The sequence below is a fragment of the Schistocerca piceifrons genome, chromosome 5 (genome assembly GCF_021461385.2).
Source record: "Schistocerca piceifrons isolate TAMUIC-IGC-003096 chromosome 5, iqSchPice1.1, whole genome shotgun sequence".
NCBI classification, from domain to species: Eukaryota; Metazoa; Arthropoda; class Insecta; order Orthoptera; family Acrididae; genus Schistocerca; species Schistocerca piceifrons.
The window spans coordinates 161,383,834-161,397,536 of NC_060142.1; the positions used below are offsets into that span (position 1 = coordinate 161,383,834).

General features: G+C 43.5%; 1 protein-coding gene across 2 annotated transcripts in view; it reads left to right on the forward strand.

Moving 5' to 3' along the window:
* Positions 1-13,703, forward strand: part of LOC124798619 (cytochrome P450 6k1-like) — a 75,169-nt gene that overhangs the window by 41,020 nt on the left and 20,446 nt on the right. For both annotated transcript variants that reach the window (XM_047262095.1, XM_047262096.1), the window contains one exon: positions 9,941-10,147. In XM_047262095.1, coding sequence (XP_047118051.1) covers positions 9,941-10,147 — 207 coding nt within the window. The remainder of the gene's footprint in view (positions 1-9,940; positions 10,148-13,703) is intronic.

The following is a 13,703-nucleotide window of genomic DNA, read 5'->3' on the forward strand; positions in this document are numbered from 1 at the left end:
CCTTGAAGTGTTTACACCATTCAGTGGAACACAGGCTGTATTGGTTCAGTATCTGTAGACAGCTTGTGAAAATAAATTGCCCAAACAGATCTCTTCATACCATCTAAATTATCTCTGTTACTTCTAAAGCCATACCATAATATTGTGTAATCTGATCAATTTGTTTATCAGTCAGTCGACGTCTTATACTTAGACCATCAGATAACTTGATATGATTCTTCAATTTCTCCAGCGTATTTTATGACGAAATAAATCTCGGGTGAACAGCCTGGTATGAAAGTGCATGCACACTCATACCAGGCTGCCCACTCGAGGTTTATTTCGTCAGATAACTTGGTACTTCCCAACTGCTGTTAGAGCCTACGTGGTCTCGTGCCCATCCTCTTTTGCACATGATTAATGCGCTCTAGTTTTGTAATTGACAAATCACCATAGGGTTTTCTCTCCACCACTGCCTTTTACAATCGTGAGTCTCCATCCCCAAGAAAACTCATGTAGCGAACAGCGCGGGCATGCTAGGGATGTTGGAACATTTTCACTGCAGAAGCAAGCTCCATCCCTCCACTAGTTCCTTCATAGTTTCTCTGAAAATTCATTTCATGTTTAGTTTGCTTTTCAGTACTCTTGCCTGCTTGCCTACAACCCTGACAGTACATAGTCAACACATCAACATGCAACACTTTCCCATTGTCGATGCTGATAATAGATGCACATGAATTCTTTGACTGGAAACCTCTTTTTTGCCAGGATCCGTCGAATGTCAGAACTACCATTTTCTGCTACAGCCTGCTATGCGGCTGTAGTCATAGACTCCATAGCACACACCTAGATACTACTTCTTACTATGGAGTTGTATTTGATAGATTCTGTAGGGGGACTAGGGAGGTTCAGCAAGCCACAAAGAACCTTACCAGTGTAATGGCCTTTTCCTATGCATCTAAGTCCATAGACGTATCTTAGATCAGTGTCAAAAAGTCCATTCTTTACACTTACTTCTGAAGTCTTGAAAGTTTTTTCGCTTTTACAGTTCAAACACATTATTTGCAAAGTGCACACAAGACGATTGCGTTGAGATAGCTTTTCAGAAATTTCAATTTCCCCTCCACATATACTACAACACACTGTTTCACACAAAGCTGAAATAAATATATGGAGATTACTAATGATATTGCAGTTTGTTTCACTGTCTGGAGCTGCGTTGTATTTTACATCATTACCCAGCAATTTTTTCTTGGAAGCACTCGGAGGAGTAGAAGGACTGTCACTATTTACAACCAAATTATCACGCCCTTCGGCGCTAACCACTCTTACTGCTGCTATCTTTGTTCTGTAGCATCTGTTTCCTTTGTTTCGTATTTTTTTAAACACTCCTTTTGGTTTATTCATGACTAAAACTATCACAGGAAACACAGAAACTGAATCGCGGCTAGTGGATAGCTGTTGTTGTCAAACACCAACAAAAGTACAGTTCAAAGAGTTTACTGCGAAGTACCGCCAGTGTAGACAACTTATGAAATGGATAGTTCTCTACAAAACAAGAAAAAACCACAGCCTTCTGGACTATATAGTTCCAGAGAAAAATGCCAATATGCGAAATGATGGAAAACAAAATTCTCGGAAATGTCACTGCATGATTATTTTCAAATATTTATTTAAAATAGTGAATAATCGAAGGATATAAGACAGGGATACAGTCTTTCGCCGTATTGTTCAACCTAAACGGTCTTCATTAGAAGTGACACTTTTTAAAATTTGAAATTAAAAAGGCTCTCAACATATGAAAGAACATTGAGCTTTACTTTGAAGCTTACATATTGCAGTTGTGTTCTGAACTAAAATCTTTCAAATGTTCGCCATGGGCTTGAACATACTGACGCACACGATGGTTCCTTACGTCTGCGATAGCCTGACGAATTTTTTCCTCCAAACGTTCCGAAGTTTGTGGCTTGTTAACACATTCCTTGACTATGATATAGCCCCAAAGAAAAAAAATCGTGGGTGTTAAGTCACACGACCGTGGCGGCCAATTTACAGATCCATGTCCTTACATAACAGGGTCGCCAAATTTCTCCCTCAGAAAATCTAGTGAAGCATCAGCTGTGTGTCACGTGACACCACATGTTTTCAGTACCTATGGTCTCAAGTTGTTGCCACATAAAATCGTGCAACATGGGTGTTAAACGGTCTCCATTGACGTAAAGGTTCTTCTCTCATCATCTTGAACGAAATAAGGCCACGCCATAAACAGCACCACACAGTGAGTTTTTCTGAAATGAGTGTCGCCTAACGGACCGTTTGTAGTTTCCTCCTTCACCAACAACGACAATTTTCCGTATTGACGGAGACACTAAGACAAAAATGCACCTCCTCTGAGAAGATGATTTTTTTATTGAAATCAAATTCAGATTTCAACTGCTGTACAGTTCAATCAGTGAACCCACGTCGCTGTCTGTGATCGTTTGGCTTCAAGTGTTGAGTCAGTACAACTTTTTATGGGTGCAGGACTCAATCCTTTCGCAAGATTCGCAGAGTTGATGTGTCAGATAGCCGCAACCGTGGAGATCGTCTTCAAACTGACACATTCGGTTCTTCCTCAATACTCGCCGCTACTACAGCGAAATTGTCCTTACTTCGCACTTTACGTTGTTGTCTGGTCGTGTAGAGTGAAGTTTCGCTCAGACTTGGCACATTGAGGTGTATAACCTGAACAGAGAAACGGTGACGGCGGGCCAATTTGAACAAATGACGAGCATCCACATCTCAGCTGCCACTTTGGTAAAATTTTTTAATGATTTCTAAACGTACGAGAAGCGTGAGTCGTTGCATGATGAAACTGCAAATTGTACTGCATATTTTCACACCTGAAAGCACACAAAAAATGTATTAGAAACTGGAGATTTCGATTCTAAAAAGTATCACTCTCATTGAAAAACCCTATATTTTAATGGCCAGGGGTGAGTGGCCACTGCTGTTTGGTCGGCTACAGTCTGATCCGCTTCCATGGCCCCTTGCTTTAGCCGTGTCAGAGTCACTATTTTATTCAGTAGCGCCAAAAAATAGTGGTGGCGCTACACAACTCATCTAAGACAACAATGATGGTAATAAAATAAAGGTTCAAGAATAGCATTAAAATTTAAAATGAAAGAATATCAATGCTAAGACTCTCTGATGATGTCGCTATCCTCAATGAAAGTGAAGAAGATTTGCAGGATCTATTGAACAGAATGATATGTCTAGTGAGTATAGAATACGGAGAGAGAGTAAACCGAACAAAGATGAACGTTATGAGGGGTATCAGAAAAGATATTAAGGATAAACCTAATCTCAAAATTGGGGACAACGAAGTAGACGAGGCCGGCCGGAGTGGCCGTGCGGTTCTACGCGCCACAGTCTGGAACCGCGAGACCGCTACGGTCGCAGGTTCGAATCCTGCCTCGGTCATGGATGTGTGTGATGTCCTTAGGTTAGTTAGGTTTAAGTAGTTCTAAGTTCTGAGGGACTGATGACCTCAGAGGTTGAGTCCCATAGTGCTCAGAGCCATTTGAACCATTTTAAGTAGACGAAGTTAGGAACTGCTCTATCCTGGAGGGAAAAAGAATGTGACGGCCGAAGCAAAGAGGACATAAAAGCAGAGGAGCACAAACAACGACGGTGTGGATGGATAAAGGACGTCTATTAATATCAGACATAGGCCTCAACCTGAGGAAGAAATTTCTGAGAACATACGTTTGGATACAACATTGTAACTCATGGGATAGCGATATACAGATAGTGGCAGCATTGCGTACACAAGGTGCACAAGGCAGCGCACTGACGGAGCTGTCATTTGCAGTCAGGGGATGCATGAGAAAAGGTGTCCGACGTGATTACGGCCGCACGACGGGAACTAACAGACTTTGAGCACGGAATGGTAGTTGGAGCTAGACGCATGGGACATTCCATTTCGGAAATCGTTATGGAATTCAGTCTTGCGAGATCCACAGTGTCAAAAGTATGCCGATAATACCAAATTTCACTGGCATTACCTCTCGCCAAGGACAGCGCCGTGCCGATAGCCTTCACTTAACGACCGAGAGCAATAGCGTTTGTATAGAGTTGCCAGTGTCAACAGACAAACAAGACTGCGTGAAATAAACGCAGAAATCAATGTGTAAAGTACGACGAACGAGTCCGTTAGGACAGTGCGGCGAAATTTGGCGTTAACGGACTGTGGTAGAAGACGATCGATGGGAATGCCTTTGCTAACAGCACGACGTCACCTGCAGCGCCTCTCCTGGACTCGTGACCATGCCGGTTGGACCCTAGACGACTGGTAATACGTGACCTGATCAGATGAGACCTGATTTCAATTGGTAAGCGCTGATGGTAATGGTTCGAGTGTGGCGGTAATTCCACAATGCCATGGAGCCAAGTTGTAAACAAGACTTTGTGAGAGTTGACGATGGCTCCATAATGTTGTGGACAGTGTTTACATGGAATGTACTGGGTCCTCTGGTCCAACTTAACAAACCATGGACTGTAACTGGTTATGTTCGGCTACTTAGAGATCATTTGCAGCCATTTATGGACTTGATATTGCCAAACTTCGGGCCACAATTATTCGCAATTGGTTGAAGAACTTCCTGGACAGTTAGAGCGAGTGATCTGGCCACCTTGATCGATCGACATGAATCCCATCGAACATTTATGGGACATAATAGAGATGTCAGTTAGTGCACGATATCCTGTACAGACAACACTTTTGCAATTATAGACTGCTATAGAAGCAGCAAGGCTCAATATTTCTGCATGGAACCTCCAACGACTTGTTGAGTCCATGTCACGTCGAGTTGCTCCACTACGTCGGGAAAAACGAGGTCGGGCACAATGTTAGGAGGTTCCCCATCACTTTTGTCACCTCAGTGTATACCAGTGAATCATGGACTTTGCGAAACAGGAAAAGAAAGGAATCGAAGAGTTTGAGTGTCCTGTTATGTCTTGTAAAAATACATGGTTCTTGCAAAACAAAAAAGACTTTGGATGCACATGTGCAAGTTCAAATTTATTCCAAGTTTCTATCATGAGCCATGTAGAAAATGCAGTGGAATGTTTTTGGAATAAACTACGTGTTATGTATGTTAATGAATAGTTGATCATTAACAGCAGCGCAGAAGAAGTTGGCCTCCAAAAACTATGCTACTTCCATTGTTTTTCCAGTATTCTGTGTGTAGCAGCATCAGCTTTAGAAAGGCCAAATGTCTACAGGTAGACTTAACCAGACGGATCTTAAGAGAAAAACGAATAAGTTTTCGCTTGGAAGTATTCGCCGTAAGGTGCAATTCAAAATTAAACCGGAATTTTTGTTCTACGAGTCTTTTTGTAAAAGGAGGACGGCGCAATCTCTGCTCTCTTTAGCTTTAGTTTCCACTGATGTTCAGCACGTCTAGAACGTTGCCGTACCGTTTCTTTAGTCAGAATCGCAATGTCAGAGCAAGAGGTAAGCGTCATCTGTTGTGCAAAGCATTATAGTCAAGTTTCTCGCTATCAAAAATTTTCAAAAGACTTGCGGCACAGTTGGAGGACAACACCCTGAGAAAGACTCAAGTGTGCGCAGGGCAGAAACAGTTTTTACGAGAACGAGAAACAGTTCAGAAGGCAGCTCACCTATGTAGCCGGAAGACCAGCATGGCTGAGGAGAACATTCCTGCTGTTAAGCAGCTTATTGGAGACAATCGGCCAACAACAGTTGGTGAAATTGATGCTCTCATGATGATGACATTGATGCACGGCCGGAGTTCAAATGGTTCAAATGGCTCTGAGCACTATGGGACTTAACATCTTAGGTCATCAGTCCCCTAGAACTTAGAACTACTTAAACCTAACTAACCTAAGGACATCACACATCACCCAGCCATCACGAGGCAGAGAAAATCCCTGACCCCGCCGGGAATCGAACCCGGGAACCCGGGCGTGGGAAGCGAGAACGCTACCGCACGACCACGAGATGCGGGCTACGGCCGGAGTAAAAGACAGTATATTGCACGGTGTTGTACAACAGGGGACGTTTCGCAAGGACTGAGAGCGTTCCTTTAGGTGACGCTAGGTGGGGCGTCATGCCCAGAGGCTATTGTGTTTCCAACTTCTACTTTTATGTCTTGGGCTATAACTGGTTGCGTGTAAGTTTGCTTCTGTCGTGTCAGGTGGTTATTGGAAGCGGAGGGCAAGAGATGGGATATTGTGCTCGTGTCTCAATCGACATACGGCATCCCTCCCTCAATAAACCACCTATGAAGCTATATCCCACAACCCCACCAGCCAATTTTCTCCTACCAGCCCGTGCTTCTCTCTTCTTTCCTCACGTCATTGATATCTGAGATCTGGATACTCCCAAACACCACTTACAACTACAGCGACACATTCGAAATCTCCTACAGGCGAGGAAAACTCGCGACTCGTGAAAGAAGTGCACAAAACACGAGCCAGACTTCAACGCATTATAGAAATGGCAGGAGCCGTGACATTCATATAGACTGTGGGAATAGCAACCTGCGAATGTCAAACAACGCTGCTTCAGTGGAACAATATCCAGCACATAAAATTCCCACCGAACTCGTAAATAACTCCTCTTCGACACCAACAGGGAACACGACCAGAATTCTACACTTATCCAAAATGGAAGTCACACAATTACCTTCAGAATCCCTTTCTCCTCTCCAGCCAATCTCAGCAGAGTATTAAAATGAGCAGCCAATCAGAATGAAGTTTCAATGTTGTTGTTGCTGAGGTCTTCAGTCAGAAGGCTGATTTTATGCAGCTTTCCGCACTACTCTATCCTGTGCTAGTCTCTGCATCTCCGAATAACTACTGCAACCTACATCCTTCTGAATCTGCTTACTATATTCATCTCTTGGTTTCCCTCTACAATTGGCGCTCCCCAAAAGCCTCTAAAATTCTAAATTGGTGAGCCCTGATATCTCAGAATGTGTCCTCAAGTTACGCCACAGATTTCTTTTCTTCCCAGTTCCATCCAATACCTCCTCATCAATTACGTGATCTACCCACCTAGTCTTAAGCAGTCGTCTGTAGCAACACATTTCAAAAACTTCTGTTCCCATCTTGTCTGAACTGTTAATCATCCACGTTGCTCTTCCGTACAAGACTGCAATCCAGACAAATACCTTCAGAAAAGACTTTCTGATTCAAAACTCTATATTCACTCTCAGCATATTGCTCTTCTTCAGAAACACTTTTCTTGCAGTTGCCATTCTGTATTTTATATCCTTTCTACTTCAGCCACCACCAGTTGTTTTATTGCTCAAAAAGCAAAACTCATCTACTGCCCATAAAGTCTCGTTTCCTGATCTGATTCCCTCAGCACAGCCTGATTCAGTTCGACTACATTCCATTACCCTTCTTTTGATTTGTTAATATTCATCTTTCACCCTCCTTTCAAGACACTATCCATTCCGTTGAACTGCTCTTCCAAGTCACAGACCTAAAAGTTTTTATTTCTTCTACCTGAGATTTAATTTATTCTCCAATTTTTTTTGCATTCCTTTAGTGCTTACTCAGTATACAGATTGGATATCTTTGGCGATAGACAACACCCATATCTCACTTCCTTCTCAGTCACTACATCCTTTTCATGCCCCTCGTGTCTTATAAATGCCGTCTGGTTTCTGTAGAAGTTATGTATAAAATTTCACTGCCTGTATTTTACATCTACTACCTTCAGAATTTTAATGAATGTATTCCAGTCAAAATTGCCAAAAAATTTCTCCAAACCTACAAAAGCTATAAACTCAGGTTTATCTTTCTTTAATCTATCTTCTAAGATGAGACGTAGCGTCAGTATTGCCTCGCGTGCTCCAACAGTTCTTCCATTCTTCTCTAAATAATATGTGTCATTGTTTTGCAACCAGAATTTATCAAGCTGATAGATCGATAATATTCACAATTATCAGTACCTGTGTTCACATGCATCAGCACCATTGTTATTTGCATTGGAATTACTTTATTCGTCTCGAAGTCTGATGGTACTCATACATCTTGCACACCAGGCAGAAGAGTACAGTCACGGACGGCTTTTCCAGGGCTATCAGTAGTTCTGACGGAATATTGTCTACTCCAGGGGCCTTTTTCCGACTTAGATCTTTCAGAACTTGACACTGTGAAGATTACATACCCGTTTTTTTTCCACATCTTGAACTTGATATTTTTACAATTTATGTCAATGGGTTGGAGAAAGGGGCGTTACAAAGCAAAACTGTGCTAGCAGAATTTTTTAAAAGTTTATTTGATTTATTTACGGAAAGTACAGCTGTAGTTTTAGTACATAAATAAAAAAATCCAACTAGTACAGCTGTGCTTTGTAGCTCCCCCTCCCTTCCACCTCCACTCCAGTGAACCACAGTGTAGTATTAAAATTATATGTAAAATATCAAGACATGCAGAAAAAGTTACACTAATGAGGCAAAAGATTATGACCACTGCCCACTGCGAGGCTGTGTGCTGCTTGGCGACTCTTAGGGCACGTGACGCGGTAAAAGAGGTATATGAGCGAAGCAAAGACGAAAAAGGAATCATTCTAGCGACGATAAGTAGCGCAAATGCCGAAATCAGCCGACTTAAGCTACTTTAACAAAGCCAGATTGTTATGGCCCAGTTTCTTGGAGCGAGCATCTCGGAAACGGCGAAGCTGGTCGGCTGTCCGCGTGCTACTGTCGTGGGCGTTTATGGAAGGTGCTTGAAGAATGCTGAAACTGCGAGTAGGCGACAAGAAGTTCGACGTCCGTACCTCATCACAGAACATAGGGATACGAGGCTTTCCCGCTCTCTAAAGCAGGCGGTCTGTGGCAGATCTGACGACAGAGTACAGTGCTGGTGCAGGCGTAAGTGTTTTGGAACACACTCTTCAGCGCACAGTGTTGAACATGGTGTTCCGCAGCAGAGGACCCCTGCGTGTCGCCATGTTGACCTAGCAACATCGTCAATTTTGATAGCAGTGGACTCGGATCAATGGAATCTTGTCGTCTGGTCGGACGAATCCAGTTTATTGTTAAAACAGGTCGATGGTCGATCCAGATTCAGCGTCATCTAGACGAACAGTTGCTCGAAACATGCAGTGCACCACAGGGGCAGGCCGGTGGGAGAAGTATTATGTTATGGGGGACATTCAACTGGGCTGCCATGGGGCCTGCGGTGGTAATCGAAGGCGCCATGACATCTGTGGACTACGTAAAAACTGTCAGGCACCACCTGTAACCACTTATGCTTGATGTCTTCCTCAACAGCGACGGCATCTTCCAAGAGGATAACTGTCCGTGTCAAAAGGCCAGAATCGAGCTGCAATGGTTTGAGTAGCATGATAGTGTACTCACGTTGATGCCTTGGCCATCAAATTCGGTTTATCTGAATCCAAGAAAACCCAACTGGGACGCTATCATGGGCCAGCTCTGCGACTACAAACCAACCGCTCATAAATGACAGGAAGTGTGTGACCTGTGCTTCGGTATCTGGTGCTACAAACCTCTGGAAACGTATCAAGTACTTGTCGAATCCACGGCGCTCAGAATCGCTGTTAATTTGCGTTTCGGAAATGGACCAACACGCTTTTAACTAGGTGGTCATAATGTTTTGGCTCATCAGTATGTGTAACCTTCACAGTGCCAGCTATCTGTAATTCGGAACTAATATTGGTTCGTTGAGGCACGGGGAATACGATTTATGCTGTGGCTTGCCTCGAGTGGTGCCAAAGCTGGAACGTGGCAGCTTTGCACAGAAGTACCGCACCTTCTCTGTGTTTTCCCTAGTTTGTGGATCGCTGTATGTTTAGACCAAAGTCACGCATTTACGACGCTGCAATCAGTATTTTTCTGACTAGGCAGTATTTTTTCATAACAAATACTTTATCTGTGCAATATAAATGTGAAACCGAAAAGAAAACGAGTAAATTTTTCAGAGCTTCCGCTACAGGATGTAGAAGCTACAGCACTGATGTTTCTCATAACTGGCTTTGAGACATCGTCTGCAACTCTGAGCTTTGCTCTCCACGAGCTGGCTGTAAATCAGGATATCCAGAGGAAGTTGCAGGATGAGACAGACAGAACGTGGGCCTTCACGAGCGACTCCGTCCTGCAAATGAGATACCTCGACAAAGTAGTGAAAGGTAAGTCTCTCAGCTACATTTACCGTCAATCGTAAAATATACTCTCACTGACGCCAGTTCGTTAACGGCCACATTTTTTTCAAGGAAATACCTATTCTTTCTGTGTTTATACAATGCGCAGCACAATTAAAGGATCACAGTTTCGAAAACCCGTAATTTTCTCCCACTGCGACGCATAACTCGGAGATTTGTGTCAAAGGTGTCTACAAACTTCCTCTATAACGGTGCAAAAGTGTAGCACCCTGCGACGTCGCCCTCGGGCTAGGCGACACTTCGAACAGCTAGGTGTCGGCGTATGTGGAAGGAAAGGTCAGGGCTCAGAAGTTCATTTGAAGTGTTTGGTAGGTTAATGATGTCACATTGGCACCAAATTTCAGCACAACTGTACCCAACGCCACCATGGACGTTTCGCTCTCACCCACATTTCATCTCTTTGCTGGTGCCTCTGTGATGGACGTCAGAACTGCGATGTCTAGCATTGAAATCACGCGGATTTCCTATGGGTGGCAGAATAGATACGAAAACGCCTCAGGATGTGGCATAAAGAGCGTCAATGAACAGTGCGATCAACAACAGGACGACGTTATTGACAAATTTTGTCACTGCTGCCATTCCTCTGTTCGACCCGATTTGATCAGATTTGTATATGATCTGAAACAGAAAAGGGTTTTGTCCTAATTCATCCCTCTTAAGACCCCCGGCTGGGCAACACCATCGGTACCACCTGTGCACCTCTGTTGGGCACTTTAAAATTGTCTCTATACAGACATCCATCTACCGATCTCTAGCCGCCTGTCACGTAGGCAATCCTTTCGACACCCTTCTGCTTTCGTTTGCGGCCAGCAGGCGCTGTTGTGAAGTGAGTAACTCGTTCCGACTACAGGTAGGGATTGTGAGTGAGCATCTTTGTACATGGATATTTATAAAGTGCCCAACAAAGGCGCCAGAGTGGGACCAAGGGTGCTGCAGAACCGGGGAGTCTAAGAGGCAGCCTTTGCCATTTCATTCACTTATATGTCAATATTGCACACCTCCGTGCACATTCCACAGAAGGGCGCAGTAAAGGAGATATGATAAAGCACAAATACACTTTCCGTTGCCGATCACGTACAGATTTCGTCGAATGGTTTTGAACGGTCGCTAGTGGTTCCACCCCGAATACCAAATCAAAACTTACCATCACAGTACACTAAAAAGGTACGATATCACGTTCAATGAGGCTGCAGCCCGCCAATGTTCTTAGAAAACGGGAATGGAAGTAGTTGCAAAATTTATCAATAACGTCGTCTTGTTGTACATAGCACTGCAAATTGTCGTTTTAGAGCGAGTAATGTGTGAAAATGAACGCCCCTAGGGAACGGGTGGTTTCATTGACGCCCTTTATGCCACATCCTGAGGCGTTTTCGTGTCGATTCTACCCCCTGTAGGAAACACGCGCGATTTGAATGCTAGGCTTCGTGGTTCTGACCTCCATCGCAGAAGCGTCGAACGAAGGTGTGAAATTTGGGTAAGAGCGGGCGTGACAGCCTCCCCAACGGGTTACACATCCACGGTGGCGTTGGGTAGAGTAATGGAGGCATATAGCGTCAGCGTGATATCATTAACTCACCTTTCAGATCACGTGAACTTCTGAGTTCTGGCCTTTTATTTTGAATCTACCGACACCTTGCTGTTTGAAGTTGCCGAGTTCGAGGGTCACAGAGCTCCACGCTTCTTCACCGTTACAGAGGAAGTTTGGAGGCAACTGTGAGTCAAAGTTGAAACTTCTACGTCGCAATGGTAGACAGTTACGAGGTTTCCAGAAGGTTATCCTTCAATTGTGTTCTGCAATATATTTCCCACAACTTGCCGAGTTACAGTGCTATCTAGTAACAGCAACAGTGAAATACGTTATTTGAGGGTATGAAAGTGGCATTGATATAAGTGAACTTTAGTTTTCCATATTTTGGTACATGATACGCAATAAGGTTAAGTCTCAATTCCAAGTTAATATCTTTTGCTTAGACTGCTGTCTAAAGTAATTGTATTGTGTACTTTTAATTCAAATGATTAAACTGAAATATTATGCTGGTATAAAATTTCATCTTTTGGACGGCTTTAACGCGAAATTTGTAAACCTGCTTCTTCGTTTGTGACGACTGAGAAACGGGAAGCTAAATTCAACGTGTCTATATTTTTCTTATGTTAATCCATGTGAAGGACATTCCATACACCATCAACGTGTGTTTTTCATGAGCAATAAAAAGGGCGGAAATAATGTTTATGTTGATCTCTATTCCAATTTTCTTTACAGGTTCGGGAACTCTCGGAACCGAGGTGATGCAAAACTTTTTTTGAAGTGTGTAGTTGATAGAGACATGTGGGTCGCTTTGGTTCAATTAATACAATACCATACTAGCAAAGTTAGTAGTAGATTCAATATATTCAAACAGTAGACCCCATGACGAATTCAGAATGCAAAAGGTTCCCAACTAAATGTAGGACTCTCAGCCAGCAGTACCATATCGAGCACACGCCCTTTTGGCACCCTTCTTTTAACAAACGTCGATTTTTGCTGCAGTCATGCCTTGGTGTGATACCAATGCAGATGCAAAGTTAAACTGCAGCCATTCTTCGTATAAACAGCCTGTGGTCTAATGTCCGGGCTGGCACTGCATTTGTACACGCTCATTCACATATATTACAAATGTTTTATGTTTTATATAGGCCATTTAATATTTTCTGCAGATTTATATCCACTGCGCGCAGAGTCGCGGCTTTGGATGCACACTGATTGCCTAGCAGGTTTACTGTTTGGCTTGTAGCTTAGCTTGTAGCTGCACTGGGTAGTAGAAACTACTTCGCTGAACGATCATTCGGCGCGAAGCCGATAACACACGAGGTGACTCAGCTCTACTTCGTTACTGAGTTTCGGCGCTTTGGCAGGAGAGTAATCCCTCCACAGTCTATCACAGCGGCCAGACTATATTCAGTCCACACAGTTTCTCAGGTATGCTCGTATCGCCATTTGTTGTCCGTGCCTCACTTCTCTTTATGACGTGAGGCATCAACTATTGTATCTTCGTTAAACTGAGACGTGAAGCTTCGGAATAAATCTTGCAGCTCACAGAACTGGAAATGCTTCATTAAACAAGGCAAGAGGCTGCTGCAAAACGTTTTATGAGGCGTTTATCGCCGGCCGCTGTGGCCGAGCGGTTCTTGGCGCTTCAGTCTGGAACCGCGCGACCGCTACGGTCGTAGGTTCGAATCCTGCCTCGGGCATGGATGTGTGTGATGTCCTTAGGTTAGTTAGGATTAAGTAGTTCTGTGTTCAACGGGACTAATGACATCAGCTGTTAAGTCCCATAGTGCTCAGAGCCATTTGAACCATTCGAAGCGTTTATCTCGCGTAATGACTATGAAGGTAAAATGAAAATAAAATGTGGGCCTGTACAGAGGATGTACTAATCTGTTAGTATTGACGGTGAAGAGTGAGGAGCAAAAAGTCGTGGCCTGTATAAGCAAACATGGTCAGAGGAAGGATTTTTAAGATTTTTGTTATGTGATATGGAGAAAC